We start from the raw sequence: 25555 nt of genomic DNA on the forward strand, positions 1-25555 counted from the left end.
GTGTGTGAGTGAGACTGGGGTGATGGTGGTGATGGTGGTGGGGGGTAATGGGGTTCTAAGTGTTAGCCTGCACTTCTAATGAGCTCTGATGAGCAACAAGCTGACATTCACCTCGTTAGTGAGGCCTCAACACAAAAGAACATACAGTATATGGACACACAAACACACACACACACACACACACACACACACACACACACACACACACACAGAGTACAGATACACACATGCACACATGCATCAAGAGCCATGCATGCACATTCACAAATTGCAACCCTAAGCCACAAGCACCATCGATGCACACAAGCATGCCTCCACTGTAATTGCCCAGAAACACACATGTACACACACACACACACACACCTCTTAGTCATCTTGTTAGCTGTTCTATTTAAGCTTCTCCAGCACCTTTCAGACTTCATGCTGCAGCTGAAATGTGTGCGAGCGTTGATGGGTGTGGATAGCACTGTATGGATAATACTGTATGTCTGTGTCAGCACAGTGCTTGAGGCTTGCTGCTCATCTTGTGATGGGTCTGATTGTAGAGCTGCACCATTATACACTCACAAACACAATAACCCATGCACATGCACTGACAGACAATGTCTTATGACAGCAGTTAGGGGAAGGAAATCAGACTGTACACATCTGCTCTCCTCCTTCTTCTGTCTGTGTCTTGATTCTCGCTTGGATTTTGATTAACTTCTTTTGTCATATCATTTTTTCTGTGTTGTAGATAATACACAATGCTCACATTTGTTTGGAAATGTGAGTGTTTAAAACCACAGAGAACTATTTTAGTTTAGTAGTGTTACCAACAAGAAGAAGGAAAAACTACCTCCCATGAACTGAATTAACAAGTTTAAAAGACACCGGTTCAACATTGTCGAATGGTCCTTTAAGACTGAAATCTGAACTTTATTGAACTGGTCCCTCGGTTACAAGCTAAATACAAAACAGACAAGCAAGTAACAACAGTCAAGTAATCATTCAGAGGTCAAATGCACAAATATAATGACCAAACAAATCACACAATATGTTGATGCCAGCACAACTACCGCTGTTTTCCCCATTAACTGTAATACAATGATGGGTAGAGGATGACATTCCTCCCTAGTGGAGCTCAGGTGCTGGTCTTGGAAACCAGCCCAGGCAGTGTTCTCTATATGTTTTGGAATAACTAGTTAAACGTGAAAAGTAATCAGCTTTTGGTGGTATAAGATGGCATGTTTTCTCTGTGAATTTTTTTTACTAATGCATACTATTTAATGCTTTCTCACAAAGCTTTATTCTATGCTATATAGGAATACCCATCTTGCAATATCTGGCAAGTATATATTATATTAAAACATAACAATACTGATTTCTAATTCTGATTCTGATTTGTATTTGTCTTAGCCTTCAGCTTTGAATGAGCACCTGTTCCTTTAGCAGTCTCCTTCTTTCATTTTAAACGATTAAAAAAGGTTGATGATATCAATTTAGGAGATGTGTAAACATAATTATAAGTCTGAGCTACAAACACTAATCAACAACTATTTATTTATTAAACAGTTGTATTGATGAGATTTTCGTAAGTTTTTCAAGCAAAGATATTGCTGTCTGGACAAAAGAATAAATATCGGGAAATCACCTTGGGCTAAAGGAAATCCGAACTGGGGTTTTTTGTTGTTGTTTTTTTTACTATTATACTTTGATATAAGGTCGCCGATTCGCGTCCCGGTGGGGGCACCGGGATCTGCGTGGAGTTTACATGTTCTCCCCGTGCAACGTGGGTTCTCTCCGGGTTCTCCGGTTTCCTCCCACACAGTCCAAAAACATGTTGAGGTTAATTGGTGATTCTAAATTGTCTGTGGGTGTGAATGTGAGTGTGCTTGGTTGTCTGTCTCTAAGTGTAGCCCTGTGATGGACTGGCGACCTGTCCGGGGTGTCCCCTGCCTTCGCCCTAAGTCAGCTGGGATAGGCTCCAGCCCCCCCCCCCCCCCCCCCCCCCCCCCCCCCCCCCCCACCACGACCCTGGTGAGGATTGAGCGGTGTATAGATAATGGATGGATGGATGATGTACATTCAAGAGCAGTTAATTATGTTAAAGAAAATCCACTAATATTAGGTTGGACCAAAACAAAATCTTGTTCGGCTGTAATTTTACTTGCTTAACATTTTGAAAGACAAACATCCCAAAGTAGTGCTGACACAAGATTTGTTATTAAAGAAAAGTTAAAGCAGACACAAAGTAGTAAACGTCTTTGGACTTCAAGTATCCTAGCTTACACAACAGTGTTCATTTAGTATTTCGTATTGTTTATTTAAAGCTTAGTTCTTTAGATGCTAATTGTCTCAAACCCTGTTTTGTCATTTAGTTAAACAGATTAGCCACAACAGTAAAACCACTGACTAGTGGAATGAATAATGTTGATTATATCATTACAATGGCACCTGACAAGGGGTGGAGTATATTCGTCAGCAAGTGAACAATTGAAAACACTTGAAAATAATGTGCTTTAAGCAGAAAAACCTCTGAGCCACCTGACTGGATCATAGCCTTTACAAAACAGGTCTGTTTGGGTGTTGGCGGGGTGCAGTGGTTAGTACCTATCAACAGTGCTTAAAGAAAGGACAGCCAGTGAACTGGCAACATAGTCATGGACTCATTATTGTGCATGGGGAGAGAAAGCTGCTTCCTTGGGTTTGACCCCTCAGAAAAGGTACTGTAGCACAAATTGTTGAAAATTTTAATGCAGGCTATAATGAAAAGGCATTGGAGCATGCAGTGCGTAGCAGCTTGCAATGTAGCTGTAAACCAGTCAGAGTGCCCATGCTGACTTCTGTCCACTGCTAAAAGTGCCTGTAAAGGTACATAAGCGTCAGAACTGGAGCAATGAAAGAAGGTTAATCATGGTTTCTTTTACATTATGTTGACAGCCGAATGTTTGTGCGTCATTTACCTGGGAAAGAGTTGGCAGCAGTGGGATGCTCTGAGCAGTGTTCACTGAGAAACCTTGCATCTTGCCATGTCATGTGGATTTTGCTTTGACACGTACCGCCTACCAGAATGTTGCTGCAGGCCAAGTACATGGCAACAGTATTCCCCCAATGGCAATTACAGTAATACAAAGTTCAAGGTGTTGAATTGGCCTCCAATTACCTCAGATCTCAATCTGATCGAGCATCTGTGGGATGTTCTAGAAAAACAAGCCAGATCTATGGATGCCTCACCTTAAAACTTCCAGGTCATGTCTTGACACCTCAGAGCTGTTTTGATCTCACAAGAGTAGCTTATACAATATTAGGCATGTGATCATATTGTTGTGGCTGATCAGTAGTTTTTTATTTTTTGCTTGACATATTTTAAAACTTTAAATAGACGCATATTTTTTAGACATCAAAGCCAATCATTATGTTTGTGTGTGTGAGCGCGCGCTTGTATTTTTATATGTGCATGCCTATTTTTGTAGATCAGTATCTGCATGACTTTTACCAAGGCTAATTGATTTAGATTTCCAATGTTGACCTCTCAGACACAAATGCAGTCTGTTTCTTCGAGGGGAGTGGTTTGAGCTTTTAGCTGATCACTTACATCACGGTCCTAACCCTAAGACATGCGCCTCACAGTTTCCTCTGTGCTCTGACATAAAGTCACCCAAAAACAATAATTTAACTTTGGTGGAACATTATCGCTTTTTAAAGATGCACACACCTCTGCAGTTAAATTTCAGGAATAATCAACATCCCAGAAAAAACTCTACTTAGCGCTTAGCAAAGTTGTCATCTTTTTTGACAAATTGTGGTTTCACAAAAAGTTTTAATTCCTAAGATAAGATTACATTTTGTCAAGTCTATCTTAATGTAATACTCACATGCTCGTATGTATACTGAAAGCATTGCTAGTGGCTGTAATTCTTTTGTCTATATTGGCCATTACCAGATATCTTTCCAACATCATTACAGATAGAAGCTATACCCTTGATTTGACTAAGTTCAGCTATTATATAGCCTCATATAAACTTTTGTTACTTTACTTAACTTTAGTTCGTGTAGTACATTTTTGCAATGAGCAAAGGCTGCATCCCTTTTTGCTTACACTAGAATCAAAAACGTTAGGAGGGGAACTCTTCGCGACGGCTATTAAAAGGCTAAATTGTGAAAGCAATCAAACACAGTTTTACTTTACATATGGGTTCCTGAGTATTCTTTTAAGACAAAGAATTGTAAACCTACTTTTTAAGCTTCTTTCAAACTCTATGTCCTTGTTTGTATGGCAGGTTTCTGATAAAATTGGTCTTAAAGCTGTTGAAATGGGCAGTGTTATATTGTCAGATTTTTAAAAGATTTACAACTTTTTAAAATATGTATTTGTCATGTATATGTACCACTAACTATGCCAAATAAATAGGTCTTTATGTGTTAAATTAGTTGTGTGTAGGTGAGTTTTTTCTCACACAGCAGCACCAATGTTAAAAGCCTGAACTGGACAGAGCTGGAGGAAGTACTCAGATCTTGTACTTAAGTAGAACTACTGATAACACAGTGTAGAAATCCCCCTTTTGCAAGTAAAAGTCATGTATACTTGAGAAAAGCATTAGCATTGGAAGTAACATAAGTAAAACTCCTCATTATGTAAAATGAAATATTTCAGAATAATGTATATGATTGGATTATATTATAGATGCATTAATGTGTTTATCACTTTAATGTTGAAGCTGTTAAAGGTGATTTACCGACTTTTTTATAGTTTACTTCCTGGGTAGCTTGTGAACTTCCCCTTGGGGATCAATAAAGTATGCAGTGGCAGAAAATGGAAATACTTCAGCAAAATACAACTCAAAATACTACTTGAGTAAATGTACTTGGTTACCTTCTACTTGTGGAACTGGGATAAGTAAAAATAACTTTGTCTGCAGTTGTCTAGAGCCTTTAGCTATAGTAAATTGCCCTTTGAAAACAGAACGTCAATGTCTTTTTGAAATTACGTCAAAGCACTTTTCAGAGAGATTTGTGAACCATATTGTGCTCCTGTAGGTTGGCACTGAATGCAGCTGCCTCTCGTCTGTAGGTTATTTGTCAGTGTGAATGAGGTGGTGCTTCATTCGCTGTCTTCACCCCTGGGCCAAGTGGAGGGCAGGCAGGAGGGGTGTGTGGAAGCGGGTGTTAGGGTGAGTACCTTCACTGTGTGTCAAGGCATGTTTAGGAATGCAGCTTCTTCGTCCCAATCATTGCTGCAGATAGCTGTCAGCGTGATGATCTCGGTCTTCCCAGAGAGTTATTTTGCCAAACGCTCAGTGCACCCCCCCCACTATCACGAATGTCAGTTTACTCTCCAGACGTGCGTGGGGCATACTAAGCAGATGACAGAAGAGCACACACATTCAACTCCACGCTGATTTTTATGTGTGGGTGTGTTCCTTAATGGCAAGGGGTCTCCCTCTGCAGCCGTGCCTACGCATTCATCTTGAGTGTGTGTATGTGGACGTCTCTCAGCCCACACCAGTGTGGGTGGAATAGAAATTATACGCGGGTGGGTGCAAAAGCAAGAGACAGAGGAGGGGGAGAGCTGAGAGGCAGGGCAAAGGAGACGATAGAGAGGGAAGAGGAGGAGGAGGAGGAGGAGGAGGAGAAGGAGGAGGAGGAAGGGGTATGAGAGAGAGAACGAGAGGGAAGGGGAATCTAGCGACAGCGACATTCTGTAGCGGTTTGGACATTTGAAAGCCATCAAGCTTTGCCACTTGGTCTCTCTGCGCGCAAACACACAAACCAACAGCTGATGACAATGTGCGCTGAGGGGAGCTCTCACACGCAGTGCTGAGGATTACTTGTCTCTTCCTTCATGGAGCAGCAAACTTTGAGCGTGGATTCTGAAACGGCCACTGATCCAGTGAGTAAACGAGCCGTGTGTGTTTCTGGGGGAATTTCTGCATGGATTGTATGTGTATGTATGTGTGTGTGTTTGATGCAGCATATATTTCATCCCACTGACGGCTCCTTTGCTCCTGTCACATATGGCATCCAGGCTGTGTTACACAGTCTTAACTGTTTTAGATCACTGTTGCTGGAGCAGATGCTGTAAGTTCGGACAAAAATACAAAATGGTTTAAAACCTTGTCAACTGGTGCTGATTGTGATGCTTTACATGTTTAAAAAGCCGAAACCAAACCTGTTCATTGCCACTTCTCTCTTTTTCTGTCATTGTTGACGCACTGTTGGTTCATGCCAGTAATTCAGTACATAATAATTGAGGCTACAATTAATTGAATACACTGAAACTTTACTTGTGAGGCCTGTCGCTGGTATGACAGATCATGTGACCTGCACAGGCCAATCATCAGGCTCTTTTTTGGCTCTGTTGAGTTAAAGGGAGACCTGTTGATTCTTTGTTCAGTCCATTGGATGAGTTCCCTTGTTGAAACTGTATTTGGTTTTAATCCATAGCTGTTGTATTTTTTATAATACTATAAGAAAGTTTTCATTGCAGTCTCTTAATGAGATGTCTCATTGTAAAATACTAAAATAGCTGTTACAAATGTACGGAGTGCTGGTAAATGTAACAGTTTGTGGAATTAGGTTATGTTGTCCAGTGTAGTTGAACAGTTCAATAGTTGTGTGTGTGTACACATGAAGTTTGGAGTGAGGGAGTTTTGACACTGTGGTGGAAAGCAGCAGAGGACATTATTTCACTAAACACAGTAGTGAGAAAAGAGCAGTCTGCCAGCCCTCTGACCCAACACAAGCACCCATGCAGACACATACACTCACAGAGGCATAAAAAACTCATTCATATATGAAACAAGTGAATAAGAACACCATCATGACGCCCAAAGATTTGAACACACATTTTGTTTTCTATGTGTGTGCAAGTGTGTGTGTGTGTGTGTGTGTGTGTTAGAGTGTGTGTGTTGTTCCTCGTGATATCCCCTGGGAGCAGAGTGTGTCGGGGAAGGAAAATCAGATGATAAGACAGGATCAACACTGCTCCTGTACATGAAACACCTCAGGAGGCCAAGAGTCACATTAGACGTAGCTCCAATTTCAGATAAACACAAGTGCTTCTTTTTTTATCTCCATCAAGTGCCAGATGGTGCAGTTTACCACATCAGCACAAACTGCAAACTGTGTCATGTGATAAGTCAGTTGCTGGACTGTTTTTTTATTTTATTTTTATTTTTTTATTTTATTTTAAATTGTCTTAAATAGTAGCCAAAATAATGGTAAAACCTTACCAGTTTGATGCTGTAGTTTAAGCAAATATCCTGACAACTCAGTCTGTTGATGAAGGTCTGCTTGTGATTGCTGTTCCTCTTTACTAGTGCAGTTTTCCTGTTTGGTATGAGTCATCTTGATTTTCAAGATTTCTCCTCTTTCCTTTTTGCATCATTTCTCAGTGTTTGTGACGATGATTCTGCTACTTAACCAGGAACTACAGTAAATTACATTTTAGAAAGCCAGCAACACGAGTCATATTAACTTGAATAGCAAGTATCATCAAAGTGTATCATCTTCAAAAGCAGCAAACCAGCAAAGGGAGTTTTCAAAGAAACATTAGACAACTTACAAGTGCAACTGAATTGTGAGCAGCATTTCCTTTACTTTGGCTGACACACGCATGTTGATTTTCTACATATAATCAGATTTAAGTGTGTTTCCCCTTTAGCGCCTGATCTTTACAGCCATATCAGCTAAATCATGACTAATCACTCCAGCACACTGATGACTGATACAGAGATTGACATTGAATATCCAACGTTAAATAAAAATTATCTGCAGAAACCCCCATTAGTTTTTGCTCAATTCTGTGTCTTGCTTATATGAGAACAGCAGAGGGCACTGTTGAGTTTTATTCTGTGCAAGGCAGAGAAACAGAGAAACAGAAAGATGGTAAATTAAACCCTTCTCTACTCATAGATAGTGATTGTTTTGACAGAGATGTTTTAGAAGTGAGCTAATACAAGGGCTTTATTTCCACATGTCTGTCATTGAACTGGTTAAAAGGAAAAAATACCTGTTGATCACCGCAGCGTTGCTGTAGATTGTCTCTCCCACGCATTCTCATTTAAGACATATACTTCTGTGCCTGTATCATTTAAAAGTTTGAATTTTTCAAAACATTTCTGCTTTTATGAGGAAATATTGGATTTATAGGATTTTGCACGAGTATAATGAAGCACCTACGATTTTCAGGTATTAGCCAAAACCCTCTTTAGTTATTTTGTCTATTAGCAGTTTCTGTTAAGTAACTTCAAGCTATCTTATAGTTTAGTATGTCAGCATATTGAGAACCCAGACAAATGGCATCTACAAAACAGTCACAAGATAGACCTAACTGAAAACTTGATAGAAGTCAGTAACAACTTTGAACATATGTACTGCATGTGTGTGATTGCACATGAGTGTGTGTCTGTCTTTTATGTGGAGCCCTGTTGTGTTAGGGTCATCTGATATCTCCAGAAGAGAATATTTCCCTTTTATGTTGCGCTGCCATAGAAAAAGACCGTGGTTTAACGTACACATACACACAAAGGAAAAGCTGCTTGCCTAGACCACAGGAATTAGGAGAGGGGGTGAGACATGAAAAATGTCTCTGCCTATCTTCTTCTTAGTCCTCTTTTCTTCTCCTCTGCTCTCTTCCTTTCCTCTTCAGGATGTGGATTTAGCCAACCTAAACTTTGTCATATCCCTCTTATCCTGTGCGGCGTCCTGCCTCTTCTCTCTTCTCCTGCTTTGACAGATATGTTTTGAGCTGAGCTTGAGCACAGGTTACTTAAACACCGCTCATGCTTCTTCCTGGCCTGTCAAAGATGTGGTACTGACCAGTGAGCTTCTCTGAAATGGTGTACCAAGGATCGGAACAACGTGGCTTTACTAGCTTTTTATATAATTAGCTGAACCAGGCAATCTTGAAAGTTTTCAAAATTAGGCTTCAACTGAGCGGCCTCTTTAGCACTAGAAGCTCTGATAATTAGTGCTTTGGCATCGCCTTCAGTCTCAGTGTGTGTGTGTGTGTGGTGGGGGGCTGAGTGCTGGAGCCATCCCTGATGTTGCTATGATACAGGGACGTGGAAGGTTAACATTAACTTCAGCAACAATATGGCACAGCATTTTGAGCTGCATGGCCTCAAATGGTGCTTGTGGAGCTGCAAAGACGGCAGAAAAATGTCTTGCTTGGGCCAGTAGTCCTTAAAGTAGCATGTTTTTTGTTGTTGTTGTTGTTTTTTTTTTAATGTGGACATGTAATAGACACAGGCCTCCACATAGCTATGAATGTTTACTGGGTATCTTATGATTTTATCCATTTGAACCCTAAACAGGTACTGGGCATTTTTACCCACGGTTTGCTTATTTTTCATTGCATTACAAAGTCCTGCATCTCTATGAAAACAGCACAACCAGGACTAGAAATAGGCAGAACTCAAAATGTATTGTATGCACTGTGACACATAGTGCCATAAATCATAAAAATCGAAAAAATGGAAGTTGAATTTCTTGAAGTTTGTCTGATTATTTAGCGTTCAAAATTGAAAAAAAAACTTGAATCAACCAAGTTCCCACAGATGTTAAAAAATTGAGAAAAAATATTTCACTGCGTACATTTTTGATTTTTTGCTATGCTTGTCCTTTCTTGGCTCTGTGCAAGCACAGTCTGCAGTTCGTTGCAGTTCATTCCAGTTCAGCCAGAAAGTCCCTGAATTTCTGATCACAGCTGAGTCAATAATTTTTACCAAAGACATTTAGACAAGTGATTTTAAGGAAATATCACGATTTTAAACTTAGATGTGGTTAATTCTCTCAACAAAATTGTATGTCAGTCACGATTAGTTCAAGGACGACAAACAATTAGACAGATAGTTAAAATGCAGAAATCAGATGGATGGTGTTTTTTTTTTCCAGATAACTTGCCTCGGGCAGGTTTTGGTGTTAAGACGGTTAAAGGGTGCAGCTTAGCTCATAAGTGTTTTTGATTCTACTCGGTGGCCAGATTACATGGCATCAAAGCAAAAAGATAAATGACCCTTCTCAATGACTGGATTGTTGTATATACTGATTGAAGAAAATTTGAAATCCCCACAGCTTTATAGTTGTGCACATAGAGTAATGATAAGTAGAAGCACTCAAACAGTTGGTTGTGGGTTGTAAAGAAGAAAAGTTCTACACTCATACAATATTCTATATGTTATGTTATTTGTAACTGAACATGTATTAGCACAGAGTGTAGTTTTGAGTCAGCTACTGTCTGCAGAACTCAGATCAGGTTAAACAGACAGTCATTTTGTGTTTGTGTCGTGTGTAGATAATTGAGTCATCACAGTCAGTCAGTCCAGACAGTAGCATCAAAAAGACAGAAGTGCGGAGGTATAGAGGAAGGTGTAAGAGAAACTTTTGCCAAAACAGGAAATTAGGGGGAGCTAGGTGTAGGCTCAAGGCCATATGCACAGATTCAATTGCAGTCTTTGTTTGCATGTGTGAGAGAGAAAGAGAGTGCATGTGTGTGCTCAAGTCCTGTGAAGTGCCTTTGTTGCTTCAGTTGACCTTTTAACAAACCTGCAGAATTTTCATTGATCTTTGTAAAGCAGATGCTGGAGATTAAACCCCGCTCTTCTCCTCACCCTCTCTCCTGTTCTGTTATGCTTTTCATATGTGGAAGAAGAAAAGACGGTTCATTTTTTAGGTGAATAGAAAACACGCAGCACATTGTTGAATTTGATCGTACCTACCTGTCTAGCTGTGATTTGAACAGAGAGGAATTGGAGAAGGGTGGAGAGGTGAGGGCTGTGCTGCAGCATGATTGGCAGACTGACCTTTGTTCCCTCCCCTTCTTGGTAGCTGCTGCACGATGGGGGCGTGTCACTATGGAAACTGAGCTATGTGTGTCAGTGTGTGTGTCTGCGAGAGAATGGAACTTCCTAGTCAGTCTGTCAGCTCAGTGTGTGGTGGAGTGTGTGTATGAGAGCGAGAGGGAGAGGTGTAGTACGAGTGTATTAACAGTGAGATACAGTACATTTACTTTATACAACTTTACCAGATAGTTTAAGCTTATTCTCAGGTGTGTGTATGTGTGAGAGAAGTGCTGAGGCATGGCTCCATCCAAGTCAGCTGCCTGCATGAATTTCCTGCCCTAGACAGCGCCTGAAGAAGCTCTGTCAGCGTCAGCATACATGTGCATGTGTGTTTGTGCGGTTCAGATATGTAGATTGAGCAGTCAGTGGGTTTCCTCCTCTTTGAGAGGAGAGCAGGATGAGCCTAAGGAAGAGGCTCTCCTTCAAGCGGGTCTGGAACTTCAATACAGTGAGTAGTACACACACTCATACACAGTGCTGTAAAAGCAGTATTTATTTGGAAAATAATCAACTTTAGTCATCTCTTTTTATAGTGTGGGGCAGTGAATTGAAGGAGGGACTGATTTATTTATGTCCTTAGAAGCAAACTTAACTACCTCTGGATTCAAATATTTGGACTGATTTATAAGCCAAAGCTTTTAATAGTAAAACTAAAGTGTTGTCGTAATGTTGCCAAAGTGCCTTGAGTGGAAAAAGGTAGCAGCCAAAACAAAAGTTCCGCAGAACTATTCTTGGTTGGCAGGCTTTAGTTTTTCTTCACTGAGGCTTATGACAAAATTTAGAGAAGGATGTAAATGGAAGAGAGAATGGGAGTGTGAATGTTATTGAGTGCATACCAGTGTTGTTCTGCTCACTACAAGTGACAAAGACAGGGCAGATGGGACAAAAGCACATACACAAGGAGAAAGGGGAATCTATTATCAGCATACCATAGGAGAGGGAAAACAAAGGGATGAGGGATGAATGAAGACAAAATAAGCGAGGGAGAAGACAAGAACTCTTGGGAAAGAAACAGGGTTGAATTCAAATTGAGCAAATCAGGGATGTGTTCATGGCCAGCTGAGGAAGTGTGTGTAAAGGTAAAGGGAGACAGAAGAAAAGAAAGACGAACAAAATTTTGCGACAGCTCCAGGCTGTTTCTCTTCCACTCAAAGCCAGATGTGTTTTGGGTCAAAGCAGAAGATAGAGAGAAGGAAAAAGGGAGAGAGACAGAAAAGTCAGGACAAGGCTAACAACTGAGACAAATGGAGGCTAAGACATAAAGAGCTTCCTTTTTCTTTCGTCTGTGAGTCATATGGTTTGTACATGTCACCCCGAAGGCACTTTTCCTCTGTGTGTGTTATGGAAAGTGAGAAAAAACAGCTGTAAGACAATGGAAAGGTGAGCTGAGTCAGCTCTCTTATTTCATGTGAAATTCACTTAATTTAGCGTCTCGACCAGCAGCTGCGATCGTGTGTGTGTGCAGGTGTTAAGGCAGAGGTTTTCAATGAGATTAATTTGTGTTTACGTCCTGTTCCCTCTTCTGTCTGCGTGACGGTGCTGTTGTTTAAGGCAACAAGCCAAGTAAAACAGACGTTTATCACCGGCTTAGCCTCTGAGTCACATCTCCTGTGTGGCTCTATTGTAGGGAAACAAACATTATGTGCATTCCTTCCTTTCACTGAGAGTGGATATTGATTCCTGAGTGCATTTCAGGGATTTAGGGCTTCATCCCAGAATTCCAGAGACGGTTACCAAGGATTTCACTTTGGAATAAAAAACAGAGTTTTGAGATGTTTGTGGGGACACTGAAGTGGGGAAGACATAGAGGCCATTGACACTGGGATTGCTGATCACTCTGTGTGTGTGTGTGTGTGTGTGTGTGTTTGAATTTATTTTGACAGTGATATTTTTTTTAAATCTTGTTTTTTCCAGAAAGTAATTAAATTAGTTAGCTGTGCAGCTGAATCTCCGAGTTGCGTGGAAATCAGCCTGGCTCATGCCCACACCTGCACAGCCTGATTTGGCTCACTCTGGGGTCATTAGAACCTAATCAGCTTGTCGAACTCATCCTTTCCTCTCAGGGTTAAGCTATGCTAAAGCTAAGCGGTTTCATGGTTGCCAGTCCTGGCAGGATGACTCTGGTCTTCTCAATGGCAGCCACTATTCACCTCATATTCAAAAGTAAACACGCAGGCACGCACACATTGAGACTGTTGGCTCAACAGCTTCCTCCTCAGCTGGAAGTGTGTGAGTTCGAACACATGCAGTCGGGAACTCTGTGTTGTGAATTCTAAGTCACCTTTTAAGGACAGTGTGTGTGCGCCATTTGTTCAGTTATAGGTGTGGTCTCCTGTAGTACTGCCAGTGCTAACAGGCACATGAGTAGACTTACATGACATGTTCATCTTTCACTTATATACACAGGAGTAGAATCTCATTCCTTACCAAAGGTGGCAGTTAAGTTCCAGTGATGGAGCCAGGAGTAGGTTCCTGTGGTGCAAACAGTGTTGTCTTTGTGTGTGTGAGTGCATGTTATCCCTCGCAGTTTCTCCCACAGATAGACATTTTTCTTCACCCTGTTAAGTGTTACTGGCCACTCTGTGTCTCATCCCGTGAAACAGAACGTCTTTTTCCATCGTCCACACAGACGCACACACACCAACGAGGCATGATTCGGAAGCTTGAGATTGTCTAAGTCGACTTTTATGGCTTTTAAAGGAGTAATATTATGATAACTGTCAGAATGAACAGTTGTAAATTGTACTGTGTTTAGTGACAGTTTGAACCTGACGTCCAGGCTTCATAACAGATGACGTAAGGCACCCATTCCCCACTAGTCACAGCTAATAAAGCACTTGGGACTTGTATACACAGTGACCAACCACTCCCTACACATTCACACACACACACACACAAACCCAACATAAACAGGCCAGGCATGTGGCTACAAGGTGGCATTTTATGTTCAACGAGCTGAAAGCAGGAGTATATAGGTATACAAACAAGTTTTGACCTGTAGACAAAAAAAAAGAAAGTTTTTAAATCGTACATTATCCAGCAGGTCATTGTATCGCAACCGATCATCCAATACAACACCCTGTTACTACTTAGATCATTTGCATCTTATGTGCGTGTGAAGTAATTCTGTAGATCCCGATGAGCCACAAGATGACAACAGTAATAGACTGGAAATTCATGCAGTCATCAGTCATGTGATACAGCTGTCATGTCTTTTGTTAAAGTGGGTGTCACAGTCATGCATGTTCATTGTGTAACTGTAACACTTCCCACTGTGTCAGTATTCAAGGGAACAGGGCTTTTTAGAATATCACAACAATCTGCCCAGACTTTATTCATTTCTGTGAATGTCAGGATGTAATTCAAGATACACCAGTGCTCATAGACTAACTAATGTTTAAAAATAAGGACTACTGGAGTTGTTATGGAAACTTAAACCAAAAGTTGATTATTATTTCTTGGTTTCAGCTTGCCAAATGTGAGGATTTGAAAACTGGATTTCTTGGGGTTTCAAGTGTTTGACATTGATTTGAAGATGTCAGCTTTAGGAAATTTTAATGGCCGTTTTCTAATTTTATAAAGTTAATGGATAAAAAAAAATAAGCAGTGCTTTTACTGAAACTGTAAATAAATAAATAAAATATTTGCAGTCATATATCCAATAACATTTATTCTTTGGCAGTAACATTAATTCAGTCTATTTAGAAGTGCATTTGAACTGGACTAGTAAATTGAGTAGGCTGAGAACACAAACAACATCTTGTGTCCCATGTGTTTTGGTCAAAGTTTGACCTGAAATGTCTGTTTAAGAAATAGCAATACACTCACTGCCACTTTATCAGGTACACCCGTGAAACCTAATGCAATCCAATACAACGGCTCTGCCATAAATTCTGCTTTTATGACGCTTCTGCAATTTCAGTTTCTGTTGACGTCAAAAAGGTGATAATTCTCCTTTGTGTTTTTTATTGAGGTCATTGTGGATGGTGGCAGTGCTGCACTGGACTATATCGCAATGAAAAGTGCTCCTAATATGTTGCCCACCTCATGTATGTTAATTTTGTGGACAAAAAGTCGAATTTAAGGCACCGTAGTTGAGTTGAGTTGCATTTCACAGGTGTTCCTAAAAAAAAAAAGTTGCTAGTGAGTGTATATTTTGAATTTCTACGAATTTATATTGACCTCAAAAATCTAGTGACAGCTAGACTTCATGTTACATCTGTTGTTTTCTATTGAGACATTAGCCATTTTGTTCATTGGGGGCACACTGTTGGCACAAAGAAATGCTGTGGGGTATCATAAAGTCCTGCCATAGATCATTTAAAGGGTAAAAACACCAAAAAAAATATAAAAATAATCTGGTTTCCCTTTTTTGATTTTGTGCAGTAACAGCTGTGTCCAAACAGCCAAACCAGAAAACACAAAATGTCAAATATCTTAATGATACTACCTACTAGTCAGATAGTAGTCCTGTTGTTTTTTTAAAAAATAGGTTAAAGAAAAACAAGCTACTACTATTAATTTTGTGTAAAATTGTATTTTGGAAGTGCAGGGTTTCCTGTGGTGCAAATTCTGTGACCAATGTCTGTTGTTTTGTCTCCGCCCTAAAAATCAGGTCAACTTCAACAAGCTTGTTCAGCAAAATCTAATAAACATCATAACAGCATCATAAGAGACAGTGTGAGACAGTTTAAATGGCAAATCAATAACGTGTTGACATGTTTATTAATAAGAAATAACCATTAGCTACATCTCTGTCAGAATTCATTAAATTAATAGCTGTACACATACTCTGACACATTCTGAGGTTTTGCTTGGGGCCATTTTACTGCCAATAAATAACAAGTCCAAGCCATACTTGCCACCATCAGGCATGTGCTGTTGTGTCGATTTCTGCTGGTCTTATCAGTGCATTTTCTGTATGATGGACACAAAAAAGTCCCACCAATAACTGTGAAAAATCACCGTCAGCAGCAGCAATGTTGAGGCTGTGACATAGTAGTAAATCTGTACTGCCAGTAGTACTAAAAGTAGTGCAGAACTCAGCTTTCTGAGTTTGAAATCAATGGAAGCTAAAAGAGGCATATGTTGGGACTATAACGTGGCAGCACTTTTTTGTTAAAAGCAGTGGGAGATACATTTGATGCTTTGATTCTCTGTTATCGAGACCATTTTCCAGCTGCATGCATCCCCGTGGATGTGGGGCTCGGGGAAAGGAACTTGAGGAGGGAATGTCTGGAAAACCCCAGTCATTTTCTGTGGGCTGTTAGGAATGACCTGGACCTGCCAAGAGAGGAGGGGAAACACCGCTGGAATTGTTGAAGAAAGGCAGAAGAAGGGAAAGAGAATGATTTAAGGGAAGAGTGGAAGGAGAGAGATGGTAATGAGGGACAGACTGAGGGGGTGAAAGACTTGGATGACTGATTAAGGGGGAAAAGAACAAACAAAAGGAAGGAGAGAGTGAAAATAGGTTAGAGGGGAGTTAAATGAGGAAAAAAGCAGAGAGGGAACTTGGGGGCCTCAACCACTGTGCGTCTGGAAGTGATCACAGTGGAGCTGAATGGGGATCGGGGCTGAACACACACACACACACACACACACACACACACACACACACGCACACACACATGCATTCACAAAAGCAAAAGAATGCACCCAGTGCACAAAAGACACATCTCTAACAGATGTTGGCCATATGCAAACATACTGCAGGCTGCACCCATTTAAGACACAGCCTGTCTGAAACACAGATACATGGGAAACCGCGTATATGATGTTGAAATGTGGCAGTGCTCTAATCAGTGTGAGGATCAGGTAACCAGTCTCTGCCTGTGTCGTTTTCCTCTGCAGTGGTTCGACCACAATCATCCGCTGTAAAGTCCCATCAAATCTCTTTTTACCCGCTTGTGCCAACCTCGAGTCTTCCAGGGACGGTCTGAAACAGCTAATCCCAGTGATTAAGATGGCTGTGCCATCTGGGCAGCACAGCTTGGCTCAAGAGAGGAAATGGCCAAGAAGCACATGAATCAAACCAACACATATGCTGCACTGAGGGGTCAGCTTAATTAGATTGACTTTGCTTTAAAAGTGTACATTGCTGGATTTGTATGGGTTGCAGGTTCATTACAGATTAAATATAGCAAGGTTTAACAGGGAAATAAAGGTAGTAGTTTTTGTTTTTTTTTAATTGGCGGGAGTGGCTTTACATGCACAGAAATCTGAGAGCATATTTAAATGCAGTGTGGTAATCTGGTTACTGTAAATTTTGTATTGTTTTCAACCAAGATAACTTACTTTTCTGAGAGAGCCTTGTACACAGTCAAATCGAGCCAGAACACTTTTTTTTTTATTTTTTTTTACAGTGTGAATGTGAATTTTACTGTTTACTGCTCAGCTGTGGAAATAACCTTATTCAGACTACTAGAAGCTTCATTTATATTTTAGTGTTAGTTTCAGTCTTAGTAATTTTAGTGTTTTTAACACAAAGGCATATTCCTACAAGATATTGTTTTTTCTTTCATGCTGGACACTGCTGTCACACCAATACCTTTTCTATCTCAGTGCCTCATGCATATGCCTTTTTAAAACTAAATGTAAATTGGTGATAGTAACCTGATTACGTAAATGTAAATTCTGTATGAAACAACTACAACTATATTCTGGTTCCCTGTGTATAATAGCATAAAGGGATTTACTCATGGTAAGGTCTATACCTTACTTTGTTAAGCGCTGTGTGATAACGTGTTGTAAACTGTGCTATACAAATAAAATTGAATTGAATAGTAGCACTTCTCTCTGTAATAGTACGTTTCCTTATTACTATAGAGACCTGGGGACACTCTGCTGCTCAGAGTTTTAATATGATAATATAGTAAAAAGTATGTTAAAACTCTTCTTTAATGACTGTCTGTGGTTTCTCCTGCTTTGAAAAAGCCAGAGAGATTTGTGGTCAATGTATTTAGTATTCACTATACCACACTAGGGGAGCAACCACATGATTCCTCAGAAAGAAGTTCAAGCATTTCTAACAAATGACCGTAAAATAACCTTGCAGAATCATCAAGTCATCTGGAAGATTTCCCTCATGTCTGTGCTGAGTAATAATGAAACATTAAAAGTTCATTTTTCTAAATATAAATGTACCACAGAAATACCTTTATAACCAATGCAGCTGCTCACATAGCTACTGCATCGCCTGCTCCTGCCGTATCAGTAAGGATAAAGCCAGTCATTAGTAAGTTTAGCAGTCAGCCTAACAGCATCAAAAGCCTCAGATTGACAGTGTGGCTCAGTTTAAGTTTCCTCCAGAGAGGCAGTGTTTGTTTGGTGTTCTCTGCTATAAACTTCTCTTTGTTTTCTTCTTTCCCTCATATTCTCATTGGCAAATAGCCTTGTCTGCTGCTACTCAACCCTCCTGTCTCATTTTTTTCTCTGGTCTCAATCTTTCTTTCTTACCCCCTTTTTCCCTTTTGTCTACTTTTCTCCTTTTGCTTTGTCTGAGTCACACAGTGTTTCATTGTTCCAGAGTTAGCTACATTACTGATGTCTGCATTGAATGATCTCATCCCAGCTCAGCATGTCTGGGATAAAAATCACTGGAGTATGTACTGTGTGTGTGTGCTGTGTGTGTGTGCTGTTTTGAGTCTGTGTCAGGGGAACATGATTTCAGTGTAAAGTCAGTTTGACTTCAAAGTGTGTTTGTCTAGATATTTTGTCTGTGTTTGTATGAGTGAACATTTAGATTAGATAGAGCTTTAATATGTTTCTGCATGTTAAACTTTGCAATTAGGGATTGTGAGATATGCAAGCAAACATCACACTTGAGTGTGAAATCGGGGGCAGGTCCTTTCTTCACTTTTTCACACCAACACACTTCCAGAGTAAACCCCACCCTTCTGAGGAGGTTTTCTTTTCTTGCAGAGCAAGCACAGCCAGTTCAGAGATAATTCCACCCACGCAGAAGACAGAGTGTGGGCGCTAACCTGACTGTGTCATGATGTGAAGTGTATATGTTAATGAGACAGGCCAGTCTGTGTCTCCATGTGGCCAAAAGTGCATGCTCATGCTGCTGCCTCTTGGTCCTCATGTCCTGTGTGAGCTCCTGTGAATGTCCGTCATCAGTGTGATGAGGAAAAATCCTAATCCATGTCTCTCTGTCTCTCTTTACAGTCTGCTGCAGTCTCTGATGGAGGTGAGTAAATATGCCTTTACAGCATTTAACATTGTGAACATCTGTTTTAGTAATCTTTTCTCATCATCTTGTAACCCTCTAAGTGTTAACCTGTTATGATCAACTTCATTTCGCATTAAAAGGAATGAAATACTGTATATTGAATATAGTTTTGAAAGATTTTACAGTGTAGGATCATGGTCATGTTCATGGCAGATACCTATACCCAAGGTAGATTAAAATCATTTACTGACTTTGAAAACAACAGAAAGTCTGGTTTGACCTGATTCGCTTCTGCCCCACCTCTGCATGCTGTTGGCAGGCTGCAGCTTAAAGATAGTCCCAGATTCTGAAGCATGTTTACCACACATTAACTGACACTTCATGGACAGGACACAGTATGAGAGAATGAACACAGTGTTTGCCGTGAAAGATAAAATTCTGACAGATTGGGGGTTTTTTTCTGTTTTTGATGCTACCATCTTACAAGTGTATATGTGATACAGGGATTCTGATTAGATATGTTGCTATCTGAAAGTTGTATATAATGTCCAAAAACAACAGTGTTTATTGCTGCACAAGCTGGAATAAAAGCACAAACTTTTAGACAGATTCTTCTCCAAGATATTCAAAGGGGAAAACATTTAAGTGACAGAACTATAGTTGGATAGTTTCTAAATGGAAGTTAAATGTTAAGAAACTCATCATATCTAAAACCCTGGAAAAACCCTGTGAAGTTGACTTGACTGTCATTTCAGACACTTGACTTATCCCTCCTAGTTTCAAGTGTTGGAAAGGGGAGCAAGATTACACCATGTGAGACACTGTTTGATAGTTCATTTGCTGTCACTGTTTTACAACACTTTGCGTGTTTCGCCTCTGGTATCTTGGCACTGGATGTAAAAGGTTCAGGCGCTGTTTTGTCATACTGTATTGGGTCTAATCTGAGGTAAACTGTTGTGACTTGTAGACAATTAGCATGTGCCAACAAAAACAAAAGGTCCTCTATTGGTGCTATAACACCTCACCAATGTACATGAAAGACTAAATGTATGGCAGATGGGAGATAAAAAGGAGAAAGAGGAGGTGAGAAACAAGACAAAAGAGGTATAGAATTTCGTCCAGACATGTTTACATCAAAAACAACAACACGGCAGTTTCAATATAGAAGCATCCATAGCTGTTTATTACGCCATGTGTCTCCCAAAGTGAGAATGAGTTGTTTTTAAGTCAAGCAAAAGCATTCTCTCCTTGTATATTTGTGTGCATGTGATGTGAGGAGCTTGATGACTTTGGGACTGACGTTTTATGGTTCCTGCGAGTTTTTTCAACTGGAAAGTTGGAATTTAGATCAAGTTAGTGCATGCACACACAGCAAGCAACTCCCTCGATTGGTCAATCTTTACTGCCAATTTAAACCCCTTTTCATCTTTCTTATTTCAGCAAAAACACTGTCATTCTATAAACTATATAGACTCTTTTTAAAAATATATTTTTTTACATCATTCAGTGACAACATGGCGAGTAAACATTAAAGGACAAGGAAAAGAACGTGGTAGTTTGATAGTTTATTCACGCAGCAGGTAAAAGTTGAGAAACTCATTGACACAGTGAAGGCCAAAAAAATGAATGTTATCTTAGTCGCTAAAGGAATCCTGCACAGCTAAGCTAACAAGTAAACTAACAAATCTGTGAGAACATCTGAACAGTGAGAGACACAGGTCAAACACAACATAAAGTGAGATTGTTCAGGTTTTAGTTAAAATAATACAAGATGGAAAAGATCAACGCGAGTGTGAGAGCTTTGAGAACAATGGAAAGTTGTGATGACTGTGTGGCGGTGGCTTGTGCGTCTTTAAATTTCCATGCAACACTTATTCCATATAATTAATCATCAAATTTAACTAAAGCTTGCCATGACATTTTTAAAAATAATTTAATCCTATAGTCTATGAAAAAAACAGTTCTCGATACATCATTATTTTTTAAGAAGCTGGGCTATATCTAGACATTATACATCTTGATTTTTGCTACTGAAATCCTGAAAAATACTGCATTAAGAACACTTTAGCCACTTGTATAATGTAGGACTCTACTTCCAAATTGTTCCGCTCTTATTAATATTGCATTCTTACAGTTTTCTGACTGAAATATTGATTTAAAAAGCAGTTAAAAAAAAAAAAAAGTAAAAATCTATCCGTACACCAGAATTTCTTGAGCTCAGACAACTTACTTGCTTTTTGAAGTACAACCTCACTAACTTCACAATAAAACTCTCCAAAATGACTACTAATTACTGTGCGGCTTGATTTGAGCCTTCTAAAATGGCTGTTTTTGACTCAAGTTTTGCCATTTTATTAATAGAAACTGCTGAAATCTTTTTTCCCAATGTGGCAGCAATGATAATACAACTATGCACAGCACATTCATTATTGGAGTTACTTGCATTTATTTTGTGTCATAGTTAAGTTGAAAAAAGCCTTAAAAAATAGGGGTAGGACAAAATGTCAATATGGCAAAACGTTGTATTACTTCCTTTGGACACATTAGTGACAAAATGGCAACAAATGTCAATATTTTTAGGCATTTTAAATGGACTCCCCTGCCAATTTGACTGACCAGAGTCAATACTTAATGACTCCTCGTAGTGGCACTTATCAAATAAATGAGGGTAACGTCAACAGAAGTTAACTAACCTGCAGTGAAAAAGAAGAAACTCACAGGAGAAATGGCAGAAAGTGCAGACAGCAGGAGAAAGCCAGTTAGAGAATGGATTTATTGAACCGACACATTATTAAACTTGGATAATAATGACGATCTCCACACATACTGACACCATAATGCAATGATTTGCTTTTTTATGGGTATTTTTCTTCTTCACATTTACCACGTGTCGCAAAATTGCGATCATAATACCGTCATCATCATGAGCAATGTGTTGTGATAGTATAGTGAGTAACTCTGTGATTCCCACCCCTGCTTAAGCAAACCAATTAAACCAGTCATTACATTTTTACAAGATGAATGTATTGATGATTTAGAGTAGAGAGAAGTGTATGTGTGTTTTAATGAAAAAAATAATAATTAAACCGATACATAAAATAGTTCTCCGGCTTCCTCCCACAAGTCCAAAAACATGTTGAGGTCAATTGGTGATTCTAAATTGTCTGTAGGTGTGAATGTGAGTGTGCTTGGTTGTCTGTCTCTAAGTATGGCCCTGTGATAGACTGGCGACCTGTCCAGGGTCTCCCCTGCCTTCACCCTAAGTCAGCTGGGATGGGCTCCAGTTCCCCACGACCCTAGTGAGGATTAAGCGATGCATAGATAATGGATGGATGATATTGGTCGTATCTGCATGTTTTTTGTGTTGTCCCTTATTGTGAACCAACATCACAATTTTTTATTTGCTTTGATGAAAAGTCAAAACAAGAACAGGTTGACATGCTGTATAATCTTTCTGATTCTGTGTGCGTGCGCGTGCATGTGTGTGTGTCTGTATGGGGGCTGCAGGCCTCATTAGTCTCAGTAGTGGCCTTCCTTTAACAAGCTCCTCATCAATACTGCAGTCTTTGTGTGAGTTCGTGAATATGTATATGCGTGTGTGTGTGTGTGTGTGTGTGTGTGTGTTTGTGTGTGTGCTGCAGCGTTTTTAGTTCCGTCCTCCCTCGGCTCTGAATTATTCATCATCTCGAGGCCTGTGCGTGCTTGTATCACTTACAGAGCTGGAAGCCCACAGAGATGTGTAGGTGCACATGCAGGTGCGCGTCCACGCTGCGACCTGACTCTCTCTGTGGTTTCTCAGGTTGTCATCCAGGTTGCTCACCACCAGTAGCAGCAGCCTCTTTCCCCCTTCCTTATACCCTCCTTCTTCTACCTTTTCCATTTTCCCTCCGTGTCTCCCTTCCTGCCTGTGATGTCAGCTGTGTGCCCTTTCTTGGACCACATGTCCAGCCTTTTGTGTTTGAGTCTTTGAGAGCCCCTGATAGGGTGAGTATGGATGGAGGGGCCTGGTTACCACTTAGGATTCGCTACCTGCCCAGGTGGCACCACACAGGCTCCTACCAGCTCTACCCAGGTGAGGAGACAGCTGGAGCTTTGAATGTTTGTTTCCCTGGCAGAAGAAAGTTTTGGACTTAAAGGCACGGTGGAGCAATAAGGCCGGTGTGTTGACAGCAGAAGGCTTTGACGTTGAATATCTGGTTTGCCTTAATTTAGTGACTGAAACTTAAGATGAATCCCTGACCACAACATGTGGAGGGCTTATTGAATATATAGTTTTCTAACTTCAGCCTGATAGGTGAGGAAAAGATGAGCTTCATCTGTCTGTACAAACGTGGTAAAGGCAGCTGTTAATGTGATGCTAGTCTCAGTGGTGTGATGATTAAGTATTGTGGTTTGCTTTTTCCAGTTGACTATACGTTTGCTGTGCTGTTACTCACTTCTACCTTCATTCCAAGAGAAAATTGAATAAGAGTTTGGCTTTTTTTTTTAAAATATTGACTTAGAAATTAGGCAGTAAACTGGACAGAATTGGACAGAATGGTAAGAAATTTATGATAGGAAAAGTAATTATTTTCCTTTCTAATATACTCCTTTGGTCTGCTATAATACAAGTCAAACTTTGCTCATTCTCTGCTGAGCATTTTCCCTTTAAAACATCTGTCTAAATCGCTGATTTTGTTTTGGTTGCCAAATGTAGATTTCAAAATGTGCTAAATGACTCAGTAATCTTTCTTAAAGTTTGGGAAAACAAACTTAGGTGATTATTATTTATTAAGTGCTAGACACTGAAAAAGTCAGGTAATCTGTTTCAGGGCTGGTTGGGTGTGGTTTGATTACATATGATCGGAATGTCGAAAACAATCTCGCTACTGACATCACATTTAAATATTTCTAAATCCTTTTTAGTTCACAGAAGTATGTCTCATCACTTTATTCCAGTCGAGTCCTGCCTACTTTAAAATTGTGCAAAGGAAGACACACAAAAACACCAATTCAGCTTGACGTTTAATTTTAACAGGGTTTGACTTTGTGGACTATACTTGCTGTTTGGTTTGTCTGTTGGCACCAATGAGTTTTGAGGCTATTGAGGAAAATGTGTGATTTAGAGAAGCAAAAGCGCAACATGGTGCAACACAATAAGATGTGAAATAATGTCTGAGGCCTGGTATTACTGTTGTGATACAGCTTTATATTATTGGCCTTTCTCTGTGATGTACGGTGCATTCAGGCAGGTTGAATGTTGTGACAAACGCCAGCTCCTGTGACACTGAACAGGACACGTGGTTTAGACAGTACACAGATAAATGTTAGCCTCTCTTTTGCAGTGATAGATTGCCATTAATGTTAAGTTAAAGCCTCTGGAGTTGTTTACTACGCCGCAGAGAGCTTAAAAAGAGTGAATGAGCTGAGTGGCTCGGCAAAACAGATTAAAAATACCCTGAGTGTGAAAACTGCCATTGATAACATTAAACAGAGGACAAATGTGCATAAACAAAATTCGCAAAGAATTTCTCCATTAATAGCCTGGCCCAGGACTTTAGCTGTGGATAGGAACACTTTTCCTTCAGTTTATTTACAGCATTTGCGTCCTTTTGGGCACCTGACTCATGATGTCTTCCCGCTGGCTGTTCTTGTATTTTATTTTATGTAAACTTAGCAGCACAGTTTCAGTTTGTCAGACCTGAAGCTGCATTCTGGTTATATTTATCTTTTCTCGGTGCCTCTGCCTGCCTCCTGATCTTGTCTGAATATTAGGACCATGGGCACATTGCGGTCTAGTGGTGGGAAAAATAAGTGATTCTTTGATGCACTGGGACTCTCCTCAGAATCATTCTGTAATACTGCAGCAAACCTCTAAACTGAGAGGTTAATATAATGCTTTTTAGGAAAAACCTTTCACTGAATTTTGATGGGTATCGAGTGGAAATAGTGATATAAATCTTATAACCTTACAAAAAGAAAACATTTTGCTGTTCAGTTTGCTTGTGAATTTTATCTGTTATCTATTGCTGCAGACATAAAAGCAGGATTATCCCAGCATCTCTCTCAAAGAGAAGTTCAAGCGGGAAAACTCAATTATTATGTGACAGTAAACACAATTTTTTTTTTTTTCCATTGCCTCATTTTAAAAAGGTCAACAAGTTTAACCTATAGAAAGTAGAGGTTCTGATATGGTCAGAGAAATTCCATCGGTTAGAGAGAAGAGATCATTCAAATTGGAGCCCCACTCATCATAAGTGGCTGATATCTTTATTTTTGATCCTACATATTTAACACATACACACAATATACTACTGAAAGCAGTCATCAGCTTTACCCTGCAAAACCGCAAAAACTTTTTGTCTCTCTGAAAGTGAGTAAATATAGAAGTGACCTACCATGAAAAGATGTTTAACATATGAGCAAATGATAACCTATGAGCGTATAATGAAGTGTGTATCTGCAGTATGCACAATACAAAAGTATCTACATTGTTTAAGATGCTAAGCTAATATTTTAATTCTGCTGGAAGCTGGTCAAAAGTACACAAACTGGACCATAGATGAACCACAAAGTA

The 25555-nt window shown here is 39.9% G+C and overlaps 1 protein-coding gene across 2 annotated transcripts in view; it reads left to right on the forward strand.

Annotated features, from left to right (window-relative positions):
* rgs12b (regulator of G protein signaling 12b) overlaps nt 1–25555 on the forward strand; it is a 58094-nt gene that overhangs the window by 12589 nt on the left and 19950 nt on the right. For both annotated transcript variants that reach the window (XM_008277912.1, XM_008277911.1), the window contains exon 6: nt 18996–19017. In XM_008277912.1, coding sequence (XP_008276134.1) covers nt 18996–19017 — 22 coding nt within the window. The remainder of the gene's footprint in view (nt 1–18995; nt 19018–25555) is intronic.

The sequence above is a fragment of the Stegastes partitus genome, unplaced genomic scaffold, assembly GCF_000690725.1.
Source record: "Stegastes partitus isolate 25-593 unplaced genomic scaffold, Stegastes_partitus-1.0.2 Scaffold110, whole genome shotgun sequence".
In the NCBI taxonomy this organism is placed as follows: domain Eukaryota; kingdom Metazoa; phylum Chordata; class Actinopteri; family Pomacentridae; genus Stegastes; species Stegastes partitus.